This window comes from Monodon monoceros, unplaced genomic scaffold (genome assembly GCF_005190385.1).
Source record: "Monodon monoceros isolate NGI ecotype Baffin Bay Population unplaced genomic scaffold, NGI_Narwhal_1 Super_Scaffold_19, whole genome shotgun sequence".
Classification (NCBI taxonomy): Eukaryota; Metazoa; Chordata; class Mammalia; order Artiodactyla; family Monodontidae; genus Monodon; species Monodon monoceros.
The window spans coordinates 62,133,973-62,158,920 of record NW_021703775.1 but is presented as its reverse complement, the minus strand read 5'-3'; the positions used below and the strand labels follow the sequence as shown (position 1 = coordinate 62,158,920).

General features: G+C 40.2%; 1 protein-coding gene across 6 annotated transcripts in view; it reads left to right on the top strand.

Annotated features, from left to right (window-relative positions):
• Positions 1-24,948, top strand: part of LTBP1 (latent transforming growth factor beta binding protein 1) — a 423,359-nt gene that overhangs the window by 135,234 nt on the left and 263,177 nt on the right. For all 6 annotated transcript variants that reach the window (XM_029231490.1, XM_029231496.1, XM_029231494.1 and 3 more), the window contains one exon: positions 13,732-13,901. In XM_029231490.1, coding sequence (XP_029087323.1) covers positions 13,732-13,901 — 170 coding nt within the window. The remainder of the gene's footprint in view (positions 1-13,731; positions 13,902-24,948) is intronic.

The following is a 24,948-nucleotide window of genomic DNA, read 5'->3' as shown; positions in this document are numbered from 1 at the left end:
GGGAGAAGAATTTGGAGAATGAGCAGTTGGGTATGAAAGGCTTCCCGGACAAGTGGATATTTATTTCCCATATCTGGCCAACCAGCCATTTATTCCTTGCCGTGCTGTAAGACATGGGTCACTGGAGAATGTAACAGCAGAGGCTGAAATCTCATCATGTGGTATAAGGAGCAGCTACCAAAGGGAAGAGTGTTAGAAGGCAGGAGGGGAAAGAAACTGAAGTGATAATGTGGGGGATATAACATATACCTGATTATTACTGTAAAATTGGCATCTTAAACAGTTGGCTAAAAGGAGACAAAAATATATTTGGAATAGACTGAGATGAATAAGCCTTACGTTTTATCATCCAGAAATACTGAAGGATGGGGAACAGGAAAGGTAAGAAACCTGCCCTTTCCTTCCCTGTTTTTTTATTATTATTTTGTCTATTTTGTTTAGTTTTGGGTTTGGTTGTAGGGATCTGAGGTCTTTTTTACATAGGATTTTTTTTTTTAATAGTGGTAAACCTTGGCCATTTTAACCTTTTTAAGTACACAAGTTACTGGCATTAATTACATTCATGCTGTTGTGCAACCATCACCACTGTGTTTTCAAAACTTTTTCATCACCCCAAACAGAAACTCTGTACCTATTAAACTATAACTCTCCATCTCTCTCCCACTATTTTTCCATTCTGCTCTGTCTTTATAAATTTGCCTATTCTTCGCACCTCATTTAAGTAGAATCATACAGAATTTGTCCTTTTGTATCTGGCTTATTTCACTTCACATCATGTTTTCAAGGTTCTTCCAGGTTGTAGCATGTATCAGAACGTCATTCCTTTTTATGGTTGAGTAATATTTCATTGTGTGTATATCACATTTTGTTTATCCATTCATCTGTCAAAGGGCACACCTTAAGTTGTTTCTACGTTTCACCTATTATGCATGATGCTCCAGTGAACATTGGTGTACAAGTATCTGTTCGAGTCCCTGTTTTCAGTTCATTTTGGTCATATACATGGGAGTGGAATTGCTGGACCATATGGTAATTATGTCTTTAGCTTTTTGAGGAACTGCCAGACTATATTCCATAGTGGCTGTGGTGCTAGGTTCCTTGATTCTCCGTTGGAAACTGGTGGAGGCCTCTCACTTGTAGGTATAACTATATAGATAACTGACCTCAGGGTTGCTGAATGGGACTGTAAATTCCAAACTCAATATTTACAAATAACTTCAGAATTTTTTTTAATAAAAATTGTTTGAAACAAACATTGCTTTTAACTATACATTTGGGCAGTCTCTGAATATGAATTCTAATGTTACCAGAGGGGTGAAATCCTGTATTTGTGCTCTCCTCCTTATTGGTGGAGGGGAGTAAAAGAATCTGACACCCTTGTGTGTGCATCAGATACTGTGCTAGGTATTTTCACACACTTAACTCACTGATACCCAAGAAAAGTATAGGTAAAGTCATATAATTAATGTACCTCCATGTTTACTAAATAATGAGGCTTCATTTTGTAAACCATAGAACTCACAGTTCTCAGATCATTATATCAGAGGAATGAAAATGTTTCTCTATGCTTGTAATCTGTATTTTGATCAAGGATCACACAATGAATTGTAAAAGACTTTATTTAGATTATGTGTGAAATTAATATATGTTAATTAATAAAACTGAATCGTTTTTAAAAAAACAAATCCCACTTCATGTTGTCTTTACATTAACTTTGTGAGGTGGATATCATTACTCTCATATTGCAGTGAGGAAATTGAGATAATTCTCCCCTTCCTTCCCACGGCAAGTGGTAGAGTTAGGATCTGGTTCCTAGAATTTGATGAAAAAGCTTTGCAGTTGTCACTTCCTCAGTAGGGTAGAAGCCCTTAATTATTGTTTACATTTTGCATTTTTCTTAGATTGTATTTAGTTAGATTTACCCTGGCCTCTCTTAGTTTAGATAAATAGGAGATGGCTGCAATTCCTTTTAAATTTGTGTGCAGGGATGCTGTCCCAAGTAACCAAACGTAGTAACTCATTTTTGACAAAACTAAGGACTTTGGTTATTAACAATATTTCCTTCCATGGTTACTTGCTAAATAAATCATCAAAAACTTGAACTGAATAAGTTTAGTCATCTGTGCTTTTCAGAGCTTTTGAGCAGTTACCTCATGCTTTGCAGATAGGATATCTGCCTCATTAGCTTGTAGCTTTTTTTTTTTAATTTTATTTTATTATTAATTTTTATACAGTAGGTTCTTATTATCTGTTTTATACACATCAGTGTATACATGTCAATCCCAATCTCCCAATTCATACCACCACCACCCTCCCACCCCCGCTTCCCCCCCTTGGTGTCCATATGTTTGTTCTCTACATCTGTGTCTCTATTTCTGCCTTGCAAACCAGTTCATTTGTACCATTTTTCTAGATTCCACATATATGCCTTAATATACGTTATTTGTTTTTCTCTTTCGGACTTACTTCACTCTGTATGACAGTCTCTAGGTCCATCCACGTCTCTACAAATGACCCAATTTCGTTCCTTTTTATGGCTGAGTAATATTCCATTGTATATATGTACCACATCTTCTTTATCCATTCGTCTGTCAGTGGGCATTAAGGTTGCTTCCATGACCTGGCTATTGTAAATAGTGCTGCAATGAACATTGGGGTGCCTGTGTCTTTTTGAATTTTGGTTTTCTCTGGGTATATGCCCAGTAGCGGGGTTGCTGGATCATATGGTAGTTCTGTTTTTAGTTTTTTAAGGAACGTCCATACTGTTCTCCATAGTGGATGTATCAATTTACATTCCCACCAACAGTTCAAGAGGGTTCCCTTTTCTCCACACCCTCTCCAGCATTTATTGTTTGTAGATATTCTGATGATGCCCATTCTAACTGGTGTGAGGTGATACCTCATTGTAGTTTTGATTTGCATTTCTCTAATAATTAGTGATGTTGAACAGCTTTTCATGTGCTTCTTGGCCATCTGTATGTCTTCTTTGGAGAAATGTCTATTTAGGTCTTTTGCCCATTTTTGGATTGGGTTGTTTGTTCTTTTAATATTGAGCTGCAAATATATAAAGAGCATGAGCTGTTTCTATATTTTGGAGACTAATCCTTTGTTCATTGATTCGTTTGTAACTATTTTCTCCCATTCTGAGGGTTGTCTTTTTGTCTTGTTTATAGTTTCCTTTGCTGTGCAAAAGCTTTTAAGTTTCATTAAGTCCCATTTGTTTATTTTTGTTTTTATTTCCATTACTCTAGGAGGTGGGTCAAGAAAGATCTTGCTGTGATTTATGTCAAAGAGTGTTCTTCCTATGTTTTACTCTAAGAGTTTTACAGTGTCTGTAGCTTGTAGCTTTGATAATTAGAAATAGAAGAAAAGTGGGGATGTGCATGGCTGGAATTTCTTTGTCTTTTCATTCTTTTTTCCTCTCTTGCTATTTGTTTTTTCTTTTTCTTTTTGTGAATACTAAGCAATATTGCCACCTTACATGTAAGTAATGTTTTCTACTTTTTAACTTTTTTCTTCTAGTTTTACTGATTTTTTTCCTACTTTTCAAAGTACTTGTAAATAGATGATCTCATTTGATACAGGTTTTAAACAATTTCATATACTTGTAGTTTGTAAACTCTTAGAGAATGGTTTAGACACATAAAAACAGGGAAAATAGTATGGAGAAACTCCAAAGTATCCATCCTTATCAATTCAGAGCCAATTGTGTTCTTTTATACTCTGCCTACTTCTCTTCTTCCCCCTGATTATTTTGAAGTCAATCTGTAAATATTTAGCATATATTTCAGTATCCCTAAAAGATAAGGGCTCTTAACACATACTCTCAAGACCTTTATCCCACCTAAGATAATTAATAAAATTTATCATTAAGAATCCAGGTAAATTTCCCTAGATGTTTCATAAGTTTTTAACAGCTTATTTGTTCAAATGGGGATCAAAAAATATTTATCGTGGCAGTTTTTGTTTCTTAAATATTTTGATCTGTGAGTCCCTCTTCCCTTTTTTTTGTTTCCTTGAAATCTCTTCACTGAACTGTAGGTTTTGCTGGGAAATTAACATGGACTCTGCCCGTTGAATTTGCTGTAAGTGGTGTGTAGTTCTAGATGCTTGATCACATTCAGGTTTGCTTTTTGATGGGACTGCTTCCTAAGTGGCAGTGTGCTCTTCCATCATGCGGCATGTGTTGTCTCTTTTTGAGATGTCAGCAGTTATTGATTATTGACTACATTTCAATAGGGGTAGCAAATATGGTGTTTTAATTCTATCCTTTTTCTGCTAGAAAAATTTTCCAAACCATCTTTCCTCAGTTGTTTGCTTGAGGTTCAGTTTGTATAGAGAGAGTAGCGGGTTATATGTTGGGCTTTTTCAGAGAAACAAAACCAATTGCATGTGTGCATATGTGTGTGTGTATATATACCATATATAATGAGATTATTTTAAGAAGTTGGCTCATGTGATTATGGAGGCTGGCAAGTCCAGATTTGAAGTAGAGCCTACAGGCAGAGATCCAGGAGAACCTAACCAATGGTGCAGGTAATGTTAGAAGGTAGTCTGCTGCACAATTCCCTCTTAGTCAGTGAGGCTGGTCTTTTTGTTCTATTCAGGCCTTCAGCTCATTAGATGAGGTTCACCCACATGATGGAGGGCAATCTGCTTACTCAGAGTCCACCAAGTTAAATGTTAATCTCATCCAAAAACACCCTCCAAGTTGAAACATAAAATTAACCATCACAGGCTTCCCTGGTGGTGCAGTGGTTGAGAGTCCACCTGCTGACGCAGGGGACACGGGTTCGTGCCCCGGTCCGGGAAGATCCCACATGCCACGGAGCGGCTGGGCCCATGAGCCATGGCCGCTGAGCCTGCGTGTCCGGAGCCTGTGCTCTGCAACGGGAGAGGCCACAACAGTGAGAGGCCTGCGTACCGCAAAAAAAAAAAAAAAAAAAAAATTTACCATCACATGAGGGTGTAGTGCTAATTGTTGATTGACCAGTTTTCAAATAATGAGTTGATTAACATCTTCCAGAGGTGACTTAGTTTTTTTAATGAATGGATACATTTAAACATATTTCAAATAATTCAACTCAATCACAGTTATTCTTTGGCTAATGGAGGCTTCTTCAGATTGCTTCATTAGACCTTTTGAACTTCTAGACCTATAGTGATGTCACTTCTCTCATTTCTAATATTGATAACTTGTCTTCTTTCTCTTTTTGTTTATCAGTCTAGCCAGAGATTTATCAGTTTTACTGATCTTCTCAAACAGCTTTTATTGACTTCCCCCCCCCAAATTAATATATTTCTGCTCTGGTCTTTATTTCATTTCTTTTTATTTTCCTTTTTGCTGGTTTTTTTATTTGGAAGCTGAGGTCATTGATTTGAGACCTTTCTTCTTTTCTAATATAGGTATTTAGCATTACAAATTTACTCCTTGGTGTAGTGGTTTAGCAGCATCCCACAAATTTGGATAGGTTGTGTTTTCATTTTCATTCAGTTCAAAATAATTTTTATTTCCCTTTTGATTTTGTCTTTGATCCATTGGTTATTTTGAAGTTTGGTTTTTAGTTTACAAGTATTTGGAGCATTTTCTAAAGATACTTCTGTTATTGATTTCTAATTTAATTCTGTTATGGTCAAAGAACATAATTTGTATGACCCAAACCCTTTAAAAGTTACTGAAATTTTTTATATGGCCCAGAATGTGTTCTGTCTTGGTAAATATCTTGTATGCATTTGGGAAACATGTGCTCTGCCCTTGGGCAAAGTGTTCTATGAATGTCAATTGGGTTAAGCTAGCTGATTGTGTTGTTCAAGTCTTCTGTATCCTTACTGATTTCTGGGTACTTGTTCTGTCAATTGAAGGGTACTAAACCTGCAGTTACAGCTACAAAGTTTTGTCTACTTCTCATGGTTTTTTTTTTTTTTTTTTTTTTTTTAGGTTTTCGCTTCATGTATTTTGAAGCTCTGTTATCAGGTTCACAACTGTTGAGGATTCTTATGTCCTCTTGATGAATTGACCCTTATCCTTATGAAATGATGCTTTTTATCCTTGATAATATTTTTTGCTCTGAAATCTACTCTGCCTATTATTAACAGCGCCACTACAGCTTTTATCTGACTCATGTTAACATGTTACCTCTTCTTTCATCCTTTTGTTTTTAACCTATTTGTGTCTTTATATTTAAAATGGAATTGTTGTAAGCAGCATATACAACACCTGGGCGTTTTTATTCAGTCTGACCGTCTTTGACTTTTCATTGAGTTAAGACCATTTACATTTTTTAAGCACTTAATTTCAGTCCACTTCATTTTTAAAAAAAAATTTTATTGGAGTATAGTTGATTTACACTTCATTTTTTTTCTAATCTCCCACGCATTATGATTATTAAACTTCCCAAGAGGAGGCCTTGCTCACTGTGCTTCTTAGAGTCTCTTCTTCATTACAGCTCTTTTATTATAGTCCCCTCCCTCCTAGGAACTTCGGATTAGAGGGTTGGAGAATTCCTTGAATGTTCGCATGTAGCAGTCAGGTGCAGAAGACTCTTCTAACCAGGGCTATTCCAGGGCACAGTGTGCCTCTGAGAGGCCAGTACTTGAAGTCAGACAGATGTCTTCAGAGGAGAATGTGAGGACCGTGAGAGTAGTGTGGAGAATTGTTGGTGCAGCCCTGAGCCTTTCTCCCTTGTTATCCCAGACAATTCATGTCTGGTCTCAAATGCTTCTGACCTTGTTGGCATAACCAAAGCCATACTTTGGTTTGGATGGGACTCACCTTCCTTAGAAAGCGGTTTAGTGACCGACCAGATCTTATTTTTGCATCTTGTCTTTATGGCACACCCTCAGCCCAATGCTAAGCAGTTTATCTCCAAGGGTTTTCTCCAACCACATTCTATACTGTTCCTTTGAGGAGTTCTAATAAAAGTGATTATTTTCTTGGCCATCCCATTACATTTTCAGTGATATTCTAGCATTCCTTACACCCAAGCCACCCAAACAACTTGAGTACAAGGCCACCTTCCTGTGGCCTTAATGGGGCTTCCAAAAGACACAGGTGGAAGTTGTATGTTTTTTTTTTTTTATCAATTTCTTTATTGTTGAATCTAAATTCCTGTGTTCCTGGCTGCATCATTTCTGTGGACATCTTCGTTGCTACTCCTGGAGGCCACTGGCTCTTTACTCAGGTATTCATTACACCTGTTTTGTGATAAAAGCTCATGGTTACAGAAGTGTTTCTCAGCCTCAGAACTGTTGACATTTTTAGCCCGATAAGTCTTTCTCATGAAGGACTGTCCTGTATGTCATAGGATATTTAGTAGCATCCCTGGCTTCTACCCACTAGATGTGAGCACCTTACCTCCAAGTCCTGATAATTACAGATGCCTTCAGATATTGCCAAATGTCCCTGGTTGGGAGTCAAATCACCCCAGTTAAGAACCACTGGTGAAAGAAAATCGGTTCAACTTGGTTGAGTTTACCATGTTTATTCATGATGACCACCAAAGCTCCCTTAATTTCCATGTCTTTCCAACATGCCCCCCAACCCCCAATATCTATCTTCCTTAATTTTATTTTTTCAGTATTTTTTGTCTTTTTCATCTCATTTGCAGTGTAGGACTTTTTACTGGGCTATCCCTACATTGATATTTTCAGTGTAATCTTTACTTTCTTCCTGTTCTCATGACTGTGTTTGCTTGTTTCGTTTCACTTTCTCTGTGTTTGTTCTGGCGTGCTCCAGCCCTCACTCTGTTACTGGAAGTCTGTGATGTCCTTTAGTCTCCTCAGCGGCAGCCTTTTACCTCCTTATTTTTTTTGGTTGGATAGATAATTTCCTATGAATGGGGTTACTGAAAACAAACACTTGTCTCCCCTTACCTCTGTGTGCGTGTGTGTGTGTGTGTGTGTGTTACTCTGCCTAGTGACCTCTTCCTAGAGGGAGGTTTTTCTTTGTCCGTCTCTGTGCACATTGTCCTTGAACTTTGCAGGAAAGAGCCTTTCTCCCTCAAATCACTGCTTGCATTTCTTATTTACTTTGGTGCATTCTGTTCTTTGAGGAGCATTCACCCACGCTTCTAAGCTACTTGAAACACAACCAGGGCACATATGACCAGTTGAATTTTGTAAAGAGAAACAGGCCCTGAAAGACTGAAGGTGACTTCTCTGTGGCAACACTGTTTCCTCTCCCAGTTTTTCTTCATCCTGATTATAAACCTGAGTGCCCTAATCATAGGGGAGAGGGTTTGATCATGTCAGACCTACCTTCTGTGGGAAACATTTTATGGCCTGTTGGAGGCTCCCTTCTGTGAGGTCCAAAGCTCTTTCCTTAAGTGGAAAGGGGCTTGGGTGTTGCCAGATCCTCCCACCTGCTCTACAGGTCAAATAATGGATTTAGTAGAAATATGGAAAAATTTAGTCCATTCTCGTGCCAAAAATTGCCACTGTGAAGGCAGAAGTGTGAACAGTGTGTAACTAATCCCTTCTTTTAAGGAAAGAAGTTTTATGTAATTGTTTCCTTTCTAGTTACAAAGGTACAGAGGTTTACACAGATTCAAGTCTTCAGATGGCTGGCTGTACCCCTGATTTCTGGCCTGCTTCTCTCCTTTTCCAAGTGTCACCAGTAGAGCACCCATCAAGTGTTTCACCCCATGCAGTCCCACTCCTGTCACTAGTAAAGTGGCAGTGCTGAGGGGGCTGTTGACCTACGACCCAACCCAGTGGCCTTTTCCAATTGCTTGTTTCCCTGCCTTTTCTGCAGCAATTTTCGGATGGTCCTCTCTCCTTTCCATCTAGAAACTTTCTTCCACTTATCGTTTCTGTATCTATGTTAGTTTTGTTTTTATCTCCTCTTGATTTTCTTTGTGTCCCCACCACTTAAGTGCAACTAGCCTCCAAGACTGTGTGGTTCCATAGTTTTTCTGAAACATTTTTGCCTTAGAAGAATTTGGAACATCACTGTTCCTAAACTCAGAGGCTTTCTGTATCTGCTCCCCAGAGATCCAACCCACATTTCTATCTCTAAAACTAACATTATTATCTTCCTCACACACTGGCCCTTTTTTTCTGACTGCCTTAACTCGGCACACCTCCTTGCCTTTACTTTTCCTCTTGGACTTGAACCAAAAATACCCTTCTAGTCAACCAGGCTGGAAACCTTCATTATCACTTTACTCCTTTTCCTTTTGCTCCCTGCCACCCTTAATTTAATCCTCAAGTCCTATTACTCCTTCTGGTAGTGACCCCTGGCCAGTTCTAGATTTATTCCCTTTAAATGTTGTCTAAAAACTGCTTGCTGTAGGAGATGAAGATTCAGCTCATTCATTTCACCTCTCGTTCCCCACCCTACCTCTCAGACATCATTGTTTAGTATTAAGAGTTTGTCTCTGCATACTCCGCCAACACATTTAAACCTCTATTTCCTCCTCCGTCAACCTCATCTTTCAAGGATGTGAATGTTCTCTCATGACCCTCCATTTTGTAAGATGAGGGCAGTGGCTCTCCTCATCTTCCCTTCACTTCTCCTCTTCCTCTTCCAGAGTTTTCCAACCTCCTCCAGCTAGGTATGTACATTTATATCACCTACGTTGGTCACATGGGTTGTTTCTAGCAGTTACAGCCTTCGCAATATTGTCTGTGGGTGTTCCACTCAAGGCAAAGCCCAGTATAGGGTGCTTGGGTTGCTCCCTCCTTGGGTTGTCCACAGCCAACATCTCTGTGCTTTCTGAAGGAGTGTGTTCCTAGCATCAAATGGGAATGGATTCTCCCTTTTCCCATTCCGTCAATTGCGTATATATAGTCAAGTTTCTCCAAAATCTCAATCATGTTTTCCATTCTCATGACTCCCCCTTTTCTCCCTAGGATCATTCTCCTGGAGCTCCCTGTCTCCTGGTTGCCTGGCAACCTTCCTTTTAGGGGAAATATGGGAAACCAATCTTGAAGCTGGGGGATCTCCAAACACCAGAATGAGAGGGCCTTACTCTGGGGGAGTAAGTTTTGTGGTTTGTACCACATAGTTCCATTCTTTTAGAGAAGAAGACTCATTTTTTCCCTGATGGGGGTAGAAGCCTGACCCTTGGATGTTCTCTTTGCTAGAATCAGGGAGAACAGCTGCCTTCACATGTAGCCTTCTTAGTGAAGACACCAGTGTTCAGCCCTACTTCTCATTATCACCCTGTGCTTTACTTGGTTTGAGTATCCAGAACATGTCTGTGGTCTCCTGGGAAGATGGCTTCCTGCCTGTGCGATTTTTTTGGACCAGTGTCCTTAAGCTATTTTGTGACCCATTAGGAGTCAGGAAGTCATGACATCAATGTAGTAGTTCAAGACTGTCATTTAAAAAAGTGACAGGAGAGAATATTCGTGTCCTTTGCATAGTAAGGATAAATATACTATTTTGTAATACTTAGCTGTATTTAAAAAAATATGTATGGATGTGTACTGGATCTCCATGTAAAATGTGCTTCTTACTGTAGATTGAGATAAAAGAAGTTAAAATATTTAGGTATGGCTTCCTTCCTGCTACAACAGTCAACATTTCTCAGTCTGCCCTGCTCTCTTACAGATTTGCTGAAATTTTTCCTGTATGTGTTAATGGGCTTTGTGAAACATTTTTAGTATCCTTGGTCAGTACCTGTGCCACACATCAGAAAGGATGCTGGAGCTGAGACCCTGAGGTCTCCAGCTCTGTCAAATGTGAAATTCTTACTTATGGGACTGAGTGGATATCCTGGGGAGTCCAGTGGAGTGGGGGAGGGAGGAACACTAAGGGCTTGGGACAGTAGATGTTTGTCAGAACAGAGTACTTCAATATTTTAATGACTAGTGTGGCTGTCCTATTGCATAACAGCCAAATGTCAAGTCTGGATTTCTTTTCTTTTTTTATTCCTTACCTATAACTTTTAGGGCTTCCTTGGAGGAAGGGAAAATATATGGGTGCCCCCAAATCCATTTTGAACCAGGGGTCCTGTAGTTTTCATTTTAATCTAATTTTCTTTAAACATTTTGGTTTTCCCTTAAAAAATTATTTATAATGCTATGACAGATCTGATTTTCACTAGCAATTGTTAAGCCTTTTTTTTTTTTTTTTTACGTAACGGGATGAGGGAAGAGAGGAGAAAATCCCAATTGAAAGGAGATTTTTTTTCTTCTTCCCAGGGAGATAGGAAACACTACATATACTTGAGTAAAAGAGAAGGAAAAGAAGAGTTAAAGAGGATATATATTTGTAAGGCTGAGAGATGGTCCAAAGTGGAAATAATTGTGAAGGGTGAAATTAGAGGAAAAGGTAGATGCCAACCATGAGGGAGGAAGCGAGGAACAGAGAGTAGGGTGGTGATTACACTTAATTTCTATTTGTGGAATGAGTGAGTGGACAGTTGCCTCTACTTGCCCCACATGGTGTCACTTCTTATGGCTTTGCTTCTGCATGAAGCCACGAGACAGAGTGGCCTGTCTGTTCATCTGTGTGTGTCTGTGTGTCTGTCTGTTCATCTGTGTGTGTCTGTGTGTCTTTGCGAGCACATGTATTTATCTACATACTCGAATTGGAGGAAAGTGAAGGAGATGGAGGACGAGGAAGCACAGCTCTGTGTAGTTTCATATTTGCAATGTGTTTGTCGCTTGTAGGATAGTTATAGTAAGACGTGGGTACCATTACCAGTACTGTTACTCATTTCCTTTAGTTAATGATGGCTGAGGTTTGTTACTCAGGTTCTAGACCTGGTACAGCTCTCTTGTTGGTTCACTACCTTTTTGTTATGTTTAGGGAAAAGGAGCCCACACACACATGTGCTTTCAGCTCGGTTTCTTGCTGCTTCTCACTTCTGTGATTCAGAGGGGAGAGAAAGGGAGGACCTCAACTAGAAGGCAGAGCCCACGGTCACCCTTATCTGGCAGTGGTCAGAGCAGGAATTAGTTGTAGCAGCTTCAAGGTCTCTTGGAATGCCGGGCTGTCCTCTTCTGAACAGGAGTCAGCCTGTACTTCTCTCAGCAGGTCCCAGTAGTATAGTGACGGGGTTGACAGTGTAGCTGGGGAGCGAGTTGCCCCTGAGATGAGAAGGAGGGCTTCCCCTTTCCGCAAGGCTGACAGAGCAGCCTTGTGGTTCTTATCAGTCACCACCAGATGTGTCCAGCTGTTTCACTTTCTACTTCATCCCAATCAAACATACTTAAAGTTCAAACCAACACTTACATCATCAAAACAAAAGTGTTTACAGTGTTAAGCTTTAGGCTTTTAGTAACTTAAGTCAGTCATCCAGTGACAAAGAGAATGCCCGTCCACGGCATTGTGTCTGGAAAAATCTAGGCGCAAGATGTATTTTCCTAGGCTTTCCTGGGACTACAGGGTTGAAAGTAATAGGTTTAGATCGCTGACTGGCTAAGAGGGAAGCACCCTTAATCCCAGCCTCTTCTATTTGTCTCTAATGGTTGTCTTGTCTCACAAAATACCTCATCCATCCCCACCAGAATGAATCCAATAGGCTGGATTTATTCAAGATTCTGCTACTGCTTTTGATGAGACACTGTGTGGGTGTTTTTGGTGGCTTGATGATTTATCTTTCTTGCTCACCACCCGTGGTGTCTTTTCTTCCTCTTGTTCAGATAGTCCCTCACTAGGGCCAGTCTTTTGGGAAGATGGTTGACTGGGCTAAACTCATGCTAATAAGGTGCCACAAAACCCCAGTTATAGTATGGTAGTTTGGAAATATTGTTCGGTTTAGATGGCTTTAACGTGTCACAGTCAATAATATTCAAGATTGTAGCAGAGGGCAAGTTTCCTTCCAGAGGCTCAGTTTGCTGCTAAAGTGGTCTGTTCCAACAATTTTAATAGCAAGTTTGCATTTTCCAGAATTAGTTGGTATATCTTCTTTATATTCTACATTGTTTGTCTTGCTTAGTGAATGATTTCAATTCAGTCCCTCAGGGAGTGATTAAATCTTGATGAAGGCTTATTTTAAAGTATACAGTACATGCAGCAGTAGAGAACTGTCACAGAAGAGAAAAGGGTTCAACCAGGAGGGTGAAAACACAGTAATCGTGTTCAGGAGTCCTCAGAGGTCTTGACTCGTGTCATTGACAAAATTATGAGATTGTCATAAGTTATTATTCTTATTATTCTTAGAGACTAGTAATTATGAAACACTTAACCTAAATAGTACAGTTTTAATCATTGAGATACAGCATAAAATATTAAAATAACTGTTAACTACAATGTTATGAGTGTGTTTTTCCCCATCATCATAATTTATATTTCAAAAGATTATAAAATATTTTTCAGTTTTTGTGTGTTCAGATTTTTACAAGAATTTTGTTCTTAGCCCTGTGCAGTAGATATTCCATGGTAAAGAATAGGAAAGTGAGGCTCAAAGAGGTTTAATACCTTCCTGATATACATACCTGTTCATGTATGTTTTTGTCTTAAATATAACTTGCGTGTGTTGCATGAGGGCTCATGGTAGCTGTGCTTTCAGTGCTTTGATAGACTCCGTCTGTTGACGACCTGTATGTCCTTACGCTTCTTGACTAGACAGGCAGATTCCCCTTTATGCTGGAGGTTTCCAAGGGTAAGGTGTTATTATTTCTTAATATGTCATGACTACAGTATTTGAAGGAAAAAATTAGCCTTGCATGAAATTTTTATGCTCCTTTCGAAGTTTAACTGATTTCTTATTCCTTCCTTCTTAGTTGACTTTAAGAGTCCGTTATTAATTTCCTTATCCTTACTTTGTTTCTTTCCAGAGTGACACCCCTTTCCTCACAGAATGTGATGATTCATCATGGCCAGGCCCAGGAATATGTGCTCAAGCCCAAGTACTTTGCAGCTCAGAAGGTGATTTCGGGAGAGCAGTCTACTGAAGGTTCATTCCCTTTAAGATTTGGACACGATCATGTGGCAGCACCTTTTCAGTGTGAGTATGTCCTGTCAATCATCTAAGTTACAGTATCATGGTTTGGAAACACTTCGCTCTGTAGATGGCTTTAACGTGTCACAGTAGATAAAATTCAAGAATCATTTTTTAAAAATCCATACTGGTTCCTGAAACAACCAGACAGCAATATGGTTTCCTTCTTCAGAGGAAAGGCAGTTTTCCTGGACATTGCAGGATCTGAAGTGACTTGCCTGTAATACTGTTTCTGCAAGATGCCTCCATTTCCAAGATATACTTGCTCTAATTTTCTGTACAGTTGTATGGCTGATATGTTTACATTGATAAAATATTTTCCTTAGTGAGCTAGCCAGGATTTATTCCTTGTGAGATGTGTGCAGCGTCCTGCATTACCCTCCGAGATTTACCTACAGTGGGTGTTTTCATGTTAGGAGGGCAATGTTTTTAGTATATCGGTTCCACGGTGTGGCAGGTTTTACTGAGTTTGTAAAGAGCTATTGTATCAGTGGCCAGCTTGGTTAATATCTCACTATGGGGGAGGTTCAAGGACAAGCCCCAGCTCAGAGGGTGGGGAATGTGATGATTTGTGGGTTAAATATTACAGAGTGTCTGCTGGCAGCATCTGGAGAAAACGTTCTTCAGTGGGGCGGCAGACCGTTCAAAGGGGAGAGCTGGATGCACACACTCCTTCCAGCAGCTTCCTGCTCTGTCTCACGTTGACGGATGGCCTGCGCCATAAGTAATGAAAGAGAATGCCAGTTGTGAGGTTGAAAAGGACTGTCTTTCACCACCCAGAGTAGTGTGGAGAGCTGAGAGAGAATTCTTACTACTGTTTGGCACTTCAGAAGCCTGTGTCTGTATGGGCTTGATTCCTGGGGAACACCTCCACATCCCGGAACTGGCCACTTAACAAAAAGAGTAGCTAATATAACGTATGTACATTCCACTTTTCATCTTTTGAGGAAATTGTGCTCAGGACTTGAGGCTGGACCCCAGAGCAATAGTCTGAGGTGATTTATTGGGATGATGAGGGAAGAATGGAGAAATTGTGTAGATCATCTCCTTGCCCTTTAGAAAGGATAGCTTCCAAGTTATTTGCAAAACAATAGACGTATCATCTTGTTTTTAAAGCTCCTTTGATTTCAGTGCTTAATAGCCTGTTCTCTAGAAATATCCCTAAGTATATAATATTTTTCTAATCTCTAAAAATCTAAAGAGGTACTACTATTTCCTTGAAGCTTTATATAGATCATATTTTATAGAACCTCTCCAAAATTAGAATGTGATGGGAAGAGTTTTTGAAAGCTTATGATCATACTGATAAAAGAATTCTGAATTTCATGGAGGTGTCAGGAAAAGATGGTTTGGGAATCTCTGGTATTAAGACTGGAGACTAGTTTAATTTGCATGACTATCATCTAGAGCGAGGGTCTGCAAATTTTTTCTTAAAGGACCAGATAATAAATATTTTAGGCATTGGGAGCCAAGATACAAATTGTGGATGTTACATATAGGTACATACATAACTATTTAAAATGTAGACATTTAAAAATGTAAGAACTCTTAGCTAGTAGGTTGTTTAAAAAAAAAAAAAGTCAGGTAGCTGGCTGGATTTGGCCCATGGGCTGTAGTTTGCCAACTGGTAATCTAGAGACTTAGTTTCTCAATCTACTAAAAAGACAACCTATGGAATGGGAGAAAATATTTGCAAATGATGCGACTGACAAGGGCTTAATATTTAAAATATACAAACAGCTCATACAACTCAGTATCAAAAAAAAAAAAAAACAACCACCCAATCAAGAAAGGGGCAGAAGACTTGAATAGACATTTTTACAAAGGAGACATACAGATGGCTAACAGACACATGAAAAGATGCTTAACATCTCTATAAGAGAAATGCAAATCAAAACTACAATGACGTATCACCTCACACCTGTCAGAATGGCCATCATCAAAAAGTCTACAGATAACAAGTGTCGGAGAGGATGTGGAGAAAAGGGAACCCTTGTACACTGAGGATGGGAATATAAATTGGTGCAACCACTGTGGAAAACAGTATGGGGGTTCCTCAAAAAAGTGAAGATAGAGCAACCATAAGATCTAGCAATTCCTCCATATGATCTAGCAGTTCCACTCTTGGGTATGTATCTGGAAAAAATGAAAACACTACTTTGAAAAAATACATGTGCCCCAGTGTTCAGTGCAGCACTACTTACAATAGCCAAGACATGGAAGCAAACCAAGTGCCCATCAACAGGTGTTTGGATTAAGATGTGGTGTGTGTATATAAACAATGGAATATTACTCAGCCATAAAAAAGAATGAAATACTGCCATCTGCAGCAATGTGGATGGATCTAGAGAATATTATGCTTAGTAAAATAAGTTGGGCAAAGATAGATGCTGTATAATATCACCTATATGTGGAATCTAAAAGATAATACGAATGTATATACGAAACAGACTCAGAAGGAGGGGGGAAAAATTAGGGGTATGGGTTTAATAGATACAAACTACTATATGTAAAATACATAAGCAACAAGGATATACGTATAACACGGAATTATACCCATTGTCTTGTAATAACCTATAATGGAATATAATCTGCAAAAATGCTGAATTAGTATGTTGTATACCTGAAACTAACACAGTATTGTAAATCAGCCATGCTTCAACTGAAAAAAATCAATCTGCTGAAAATATATAGATTTTGGACCTGATTGACTGGTGCCTCAAACAGGACAATTAAACCAAAAGATGCTCTAGAGGCCCTGTGTGTAAGCAACTGTTCTTCAGTGTCGCTGTTCCCAGCAACCCCCCCTCCTCCCCATGATGATTCTCAGACGTAGCTCTACTTGGTTTGGAGGCAGCCAGAAAAGCATGAACTACCAGGAAACCAGTTGTGTTAGATAAGTCTAGTTTCCTTTAATGTTAGTGTGACATGCCACACAGTGCTGGGGAAAGTAATGGATGTTACTCCTGGTTGTTTATAGAAAGCCTTTTGATACTGATGGAAATAACATTTTCACTGGTTGACCCATTAATGGCCATGCGGCTGGACTGAATTGCATGAATCACCATGAGTTCCTCAAAAAGTTAAACATAGAGTTACTCTATGACCCAGCAGTTCCACTCCTAAGTATATACTCAAGAGAAGTGAAAACGTGTGTACACAAAAACGTATGTACAAATGTTCATAGCAGCCAAACAGCCAAAAAGTGAGAACAACCAAACTGCCCATCAACTGACAGTAGATAAACAAAATGTGGTATATCTTGCCATTGGCTGTTCAGCCACAAAAAGGAATGAAATATGATACATGCCACAACGTGAATGAACCTTGAAAGCATACTGAATGAGTCCAGGTACAAAAGAATCCAGATCACATATGATTCCACTTTTATATGAAATGTCTAGAACAGGCAAATTATATGTAATATCCATGCAGACAGATAGTAGATTAGTGGTTGCTGGGGGCTGGGGAGAGCAGGAATGGGGTGTGACCATTGATGGGTAAGGAGTTTCTTTTGGGCTGATGAAAGTGTTCTGGAATTAAATGGTTATCATGGTTGCACAAAGTGTGAATATGGTAAAGCCATGTTATGTTAAAAATAACACAAAAATACTTAAAAATTATTTCCAAATAAGTAGTTATAAAAATTTCAAGGAATGGAGGTCACTGGTTCTCTCAGAAGTGCTAAGAATGGTGTTGGGTAGAGGGGATCTGCTTTATCCAGTACCTCCTTCGGTAATTTGTAGGAAAGATTTGACTATGTAAACCAAATTCTGTTGTGGTTGGTTTAGTAGTATTTTTAACCTAGAGGGAGGGAAGTTGAAATGACATGATGATAACATTTAAAGGCAGTCTTATAAAAACAGTCAGTTCAGATTATCTTAGTATCTGCTCAGGAGTAGACCCAAATATCTCTCTCACACCTAAAGAGATTATTTCAACACAATGCACTAGAAAAAGATCTTGCTTGAGGGTAATAAGTATCCATTCCAGACCATCTGCTGTTGTGCTGAAAATACCATGGGATGCTTGATGATGTTAAAACCAGAAAATAACATTTCTGTTTTGGTCCATGGTGGAAGGATTTTGTTATCATCAGGGTTAATAATGGAGAGCTTCCTAAGGTAGAGTGTGGAGTTACTTATAAAGGAGAGCTTTAGGATGTAGCTGAAAAAGTTCCCTAGACTACTGATTTGCGGCATTATGCAAAGAGTCCCAGAGCTAAGAAATTGGAGAATCTCTGATTTGAATATTCACCTGCTCCACTTTTTTTTTTCTATTACCTCAGTTTAATATTTGGAAATTTTTAGAAATGTAAACTTTTATAATTGGATTTCTCATTGCTAATTCCCGTGGTTTTCCTCTCAAGGTGGACTTAGCTTTTAAAAAGGTTAATTATATTTTAAAGTTGTCTATTGAAATCTTACTTCAGATTCAACAAAGCCAAAATCTTAAATTTCAGGAAAGGCAGACACCATCTTTTATATACTACCTTTCTAAAGTTTCTAAAATTGATACAAGTCAGACTCTTAAAAGAGTTGCTAATTTATCTCCTGATGTGCTGAGAGACATGAGAGAGTGATTGATTATTGGCGTTGAGAAAATATGATCCTGTTCAGTTATAAAAAGTTAGGAGAAGCCCACTTTTAATTTTTACTTAAATTGTTAAACATAAGCTTTCTGCTTAGGTAGGCACCCATAATGGTGCAGGAAACGCATACACAGCCCCATTAGGCCGCTTCTGACAGAAGAAAACCTTATCGTGCCTGCACTGGGACATCTTAGCCCTGGATCCTGTGATCTGTGCTGACCCCTCCCATTCCTTGCAACAGGCCAGTCGACTCAGCTTCTGCTCCCACCCTCACCCCCCCACATGAGTCACGGGCTGACTGGAATTCCTGGCTCCCCCATTTGAAGATACAGTAGCCCTCCTCAGCAGGTCTTAGGTCTGAGAGGGAGGCAAAGAGTCCACTGAGCAACTTTGCTGCCCAAATCCCTGCAGCCCAGTTCTGACCTGACCGCAGTCCATGTTCCCATACTCTGAAGAGCACGGGCCCTTTGGGCACACGAGCCTTCCTCTTTTAGCGACACTGTGGTTGAATGTGCTAGCATTAGCCTTCAGGCTGTGTTCACACTGCCACCAAGAAGCATAAGACATGAAAGTATCTCAGGGTTTGATGGCAAGTGTTATATCTCCCCAGGAAAAAAAGTTCATGTGTCTGGAGTACAGATTTTCTGTGGTTGCAGACTGATAGAGCGAAGATGTTACCATTAAAACTGCATCTTCCTGGTTGTCCTGAGAGAAGAGAGTAGTTCTGCAGAAGGTTAGAGGACACATCCAAGATTTTTGCTTTAGCAAAACAAATCTGAAGTTTAAAGGATAGGCAGGCAGTGTTTGGCTTAGGCTGTTGTGCTTATGCCAGTCATTTCAAGTAGGTGGGCAGGAATACTCATTAAAGGCTCGGATGCTCAGTGCTAGTAACAGAATCTTCACAGGGAGGGAGTCTGTGGTGTAGTTCAGAGCACCCACCATAGATGGAAGTTGGCTTTAAGGAAGACCAGATTCATCCTCCACTTACCGGGCCTTTGCCAAAAGGGAGAAACCATGGAGTGGCAACTAGATGAAGGCAAATGTAGATGTAATAAGTACAGATGAGAAGAATTGGAACGAGATTCTTAAGTGCAGGATGAATTTGCAATATGGATACCTCCAGAGGAAGAACAGTTGGAAAATGCGGGTGAGGAAGAGTCTGGTCCTGAGAACCACCCTCACCTCATTTGGGTGTTGAACTTTAAGATATGAGTGATAGGAAGATCGTGTGAAGAGAGAAAAGGGAAGGGGGAAATCAAGTGTGCTGGCAATCCCAGTTCTCTGAGATGCCCTCTCTGTTAGTTCCTGATTGGTTGGGAGCCCCACTAGGGCAAAGCTTTGCAGACGGACAAACTGGGCACTTTGGAGGAAGGAGAATTCCGTAGACTTAACATTCTTCAGCACTCGAAATCCTTCCCTGCATGGAGACTACCCTTAGCTTGTCATGTGCAGGTAAGTGTGTCTCGAGGGAATGGCTCCACACCAATACAACAAGTACGAAGTGACAGTGGAAGCTGTACCAGCCAGAAACGATCTTACATGAAGCTGATGCAAACTAACAAACGCTTTAGCATTTGAAAAGGATACTATGGGGCTTCCCTGGTGGCGCAGTGGTTGGGAGTCTGCCTTCCGATGCAGGGGACACGGGTTCGTGCCCCGGTCCGGGAGGATCCCATATGCCGTGCAGCGGCTGGGCCCGTGAGCCATGGCCACTGAGCCTGTGCGTCCGGAGCAGGAGAGGCCACAACAGGGAGAGGCCCGCGTACCACCCCAAAAAAAGGAAAAAAATAAAAAGGATACTAGGTGTGAAAACATACTGCCTGGAGGAAGGGTTGATAGTAAAGCTCTGTGCCTTTTCCCTTGTAAAATCAGCAAGTTCCTGGAGCTGCTTGGTCATCCCCACACAGTGTTGTTTGGGAATCAGGAACATTGAGCCAGTTTCCCAGCCATGTGGCTATGTGGATCTTAGCACTAAGATGGCCAGAAGAAAATCACCCAGTCTTCAATAATTTCTGGTAAAATCCTTGTTGGCCTTAAAAGCCTAGACAGCAGAGCATCTGCATACTGGGTATAAAAATTGCTTGAGAAAAGCCTTCTGGTGGATGTGGGTGAACACCAGGGTTTTGCTGAGTTTGATGTCCTTAGGAATTCAGGTTCCTTTGAAGGACAGAGTATTACCTATTACAGAAGTTGTTCCATGTGTGGTCTTGCTGTGGCCGCCGTGCCTCAGTTGGAGGGGCGAGGGCAGGTGGTTTATTTCATCCAGGGGTTGTTCGGTCATATCCCAGTCCCGGAAGGTCTGTGGATGTGAACTTCTCATTGCCTGATTACTCATGCACAGTTCGAGATAGCTGGGCAGTGGTAGGCATGGACTGATTATAAACGCTGCCAAGAAGCTTATCCAGCAATGTGAAAACAGTGGAGGAAAACCTAGAGTGAGAGGATTATGTAACCTAAATTCCCCAGTGGGCAGCTTTCCGTGCCAGAGAAAGAGGCTTTAAACCCAAAGGGCCCAAGATTTCATAACAAGCCAATCCAAGGATATTTCTGGGTGTTGAGACTGAGTTCAAGATATTGAGAAACACTGTGTGGCTCCAGAATATTCTGTGACCAAACTGTGATATGTCTAAGGAAAAATAAAACACATGAATTTACAGTTTGCCTGAGGGAAGCTACAATGCAACGTTTTGGTAAGAGAAAACTTGAATTTGAAAAAAGATGGTGCCTACTCAGCCTTAGGATTTATTTACCAGAAACTGAGGGCGTGACTTGCTTTTTCTTCTAAATAGGAAAATAGCTTCTAGAAAATTAATCATCATTAGAGTTGAAATGATACTTTTGATACAAAAGTTCTGCTTATGAGGTGTTATAAAAGGAATTAAAGTAGAATGCTTTGTCTTCTTGTGGGTCAGTCTCCTTATAGAAAGGTCCTCTTAGCATTGAAAATGATGGCCTTGTGGTGAATCTGTACCCACTTTGTGGAGGTAAAGACCTCAGTACCTTCTTTGTGTTTTTGTATGACATTTCTTAAAGAAGTTTTTGTGTTGTGATTATCTACAATTTTAGTTGTGCATTATTTTTCAATATTGACTTAGTATTAGCGTCTTATGAAATTGTACTTAAGCTGAAAGCCAGCTGTCCTTGTTCTCCCTTGCTCCTCGCATACGAAGGTAGTAGAAATTAATACATGGCAGGAGTAGGAGGAAAACCTTTCTTCCCTAGAAGGTAATTGCAACATGGTTCTATGTGAGTAATTCTTCTGGCAGGCAAACTTTAAATAATGAAATATGTGTATATACACATAAACACACAAATATATTCAATCAAATACATAAATGTGTATTATTTAAAAATTTACTTTTTTGGAGCTCCTTATAGTATCCATATAGCAAGTATCCATTAAAAAAGTTTTCTTGTAGCCCTAACTGTGCTTCACAAGTTTCTCTCAAGATACCAGTTTAACTAAATGAAAACATTTTAGGTAGGCAGTGGTTGCTCTTGTAAAAAAAAATCATAGATATTTTAAAACCCTTGTATCCTAGAGACAGATTTGGAAAGCTTTGCTGAAAGCAAGCAAGCATCATAGAGCAGGCGAGAGGGTGTTAGTCATAGTTTCTTTTGGTTGATGGCCTCTGGGCTTCTTATGTGGGATTGAGCACTCTCCTTTAACAACGTCTGGAACCCCACGCACCAGGCAGCTGCGCTGCTTGTTTTAATCATCACCATTTAACGGCTGCAGGTGCATCTCAGGATCGCTGTTTCCCCAGCAGGAATGATACTGATGAAATGAATCAGAATCTCTCTTAAGGTGTTTGTAAGTTAGAGCTAAGCAGTACACAACTGTAACAGAAGTGAAACACCAGCAGAAGCAGCCAGAGAGAAGCTTTCTACCTCATTAATGTTGTATATAAGAATGAAGTTCATCAGCCTTTTCTGAAAAGCACTGGGGACAGGGCAACATATAATGGGGTGCTACAAGTACTGTGGATTCTCAACATCATCTCTGCAGTTACTGAAATGCGCCCTAGTCTCCATGAGGGCTGGCTATCCCTGGATCTTCTTGGGGCTTATCTCCCTTATTGCTTCACACAGCTTTACTATACCATTCCATCACTCCAGATAACATACACCCCTCACATTGTGTTGTGGACAGAGACTCTGGCTAACACATGTTCTATTTGTAGCCTTCCCTCTAACAGCTGCCTGTCCTGACATCGTACCCTTCCCTCTAACAGCTGCCTGTCCTGACATCTCAGAGCATCAAACACTGGGGTGGGCTTGTGATGGATACAGGAGTGGATGGGTCAGTTCTGTCATTTCCTCACGACTACTGAAACACCTAAAGAATTGTTCTGCCTGGCCTGGTTTCAGTAGGACCTGATGTGTTACCGCATTTATGTCTGAGCAGCCCTTGGGATTTTTAACAGAAGCATTCTTGGGTCTCAGGGATTCTTGCTCATATGGAATGGAGAATGTCCAGTTTAGAGTTTGTTAGTGAGTGCGGATAGGAACACTTTCAGTAGCACTTCCGAAATCCCATTATACCTTTTACTCGTTCATCATTATTTTTGGTATGGGTTTTCAGGCAACCACAAAGCGGGGGGCGGGGAGTGTGTATAAATTCATAGCAGACATTCTCTGCCATGTCTTGAACCTGGAAATATAGTGAAGTTAGAGGCCTCTTTTAAAGGAGTTTTAAAAATACTCTTAGCAGAGAAAGTGATTCATAATGTTTCTTGTCAGAGATCCCAGTTTCCAAACCACACCTTAATATACCTCAAGAACATACAATACATATTTTAAAAACCTGCTCTTGGTGTTGTAAATTATATTCATGTCTCTGAAGATCAGGAAATTTGGACATAGGCTCATTTATATTCTCCAAAGACACTGTGGATTCAATCCTGGTCTTTCTCCTCATCTATTTAGCACTTACCATATGCCAGCCACAGTGCTAATTGCTGCATATGCATTAATTCAATATGTTACATTGTAATATTAGTACATTATTATTCTTTTTTTTTTTTTGCGGTACGCGGGCCTCTCACGGTTGTGGCCTCTCCCGTTGCGGAGCACAGGCTCCGGACGCGCAGGCTCAGCGGCCATGGCTCACGGGCCCAGCCGCTCCGCGGCATGTGGGATCTTCCCGGACCGGGGCACGAACCCGTGTCCCCTGCATCGGCAGGCGGACTCTCAACCACTGCGCCACCAGGGAAGCCCTATTATTCTTTTTTTGAAATAAGTTTATTTATTTAATTTTTGGCCGCACTGGGTCTTTGTTGCTGCACATGGGCTTTCTTTAGTTGCGGTGCGTGGGCCTCTCATTGCAGTGGCTTCTCTTGTTGCGGAGCATGGTCTCTAGGCGCGCGGGCTTCAGTTGTTGTGGCACGTGGGCTCAGTAGCTGTGGCTCGCGGGCTCTAGAATGCAGGCTCAGTAGTTGTGGCGCACGGGTTTCGTTGCTCTGCGGCATGTGGGATCTTCCCAGACCAGGGCTTGAACCCGTGTCCCCTTCCTTGGCAGGTGGATTCTTAGCCACTGCGTCGCCAGGGAAGCCCATTAGAACGCTTTTTGACTGTTTAAACTGTTACCCTACGTGTTATGCATGTATTTGTTAGGAAGCAAAAATATAACAAGGTATAAATTGCCAAAACAAAACTTGTTCATTGAAAAGATTGCTACTTTAGCTCTTCGTGTAAGTTACTTTCAGGTGAGTCCAAAGTCAAAATTTGACTATATTTTAAAAAATTGTCAACTTTATTGTATGTAGGACTTTAATGACCATTACACATTTAAAAAATTATCTGAATATAGAGCTTCTGGGAAGAATTTTTTTAACAAAAATAATCCAAATGCAAAATAAACCTTTCTAATCAGTGGGTTCCTATTGCCGTTTGAGATCCATTTCGATAGCTTTCAAACAAAATGAAGCAATCAGATCTTACCTGGAAATTGTGTCAGAACCAAAGTCCACAGTAGAATTTTACTTTCTTCTAGAGTTTTTAGTAGTAATTATGATCATAAAAGCAAACATTTCGAGGTGAGATCTCCCCATGTTTAGAAGCTCTTGTGTGCTCTGCTCTGTCATTTATCTTGGAGTAAGTGTTGCTGCTTATTTGAGTTTTTCCTCTAAGAGCTGACTGCATGTAATGAGAACCTCTTGAATTTGCGTATTTACCAGCTTATGAATCATATCCATACAAATTATTTCATATGGCCCCTGCCACAGCCTTGTGAGGTAATGGGTTGGATGGCTTTATTCTGCACGTCTTTGTTCTACTCTTGACTGCAGGATTGGGAGGGTGGAGCCAGAGAGTGGTTTCACTGTATCCCATCTTGTTGAACCTCTATCCGTTTCTTGGACAAATAAAACTCTTAACACTTATTCCATAAGACTGTTTGTTGTAAGAATGAAGTGAGATGGCATGTGACACCTAACATGCTGCCAGACACGTAGTCTGTGC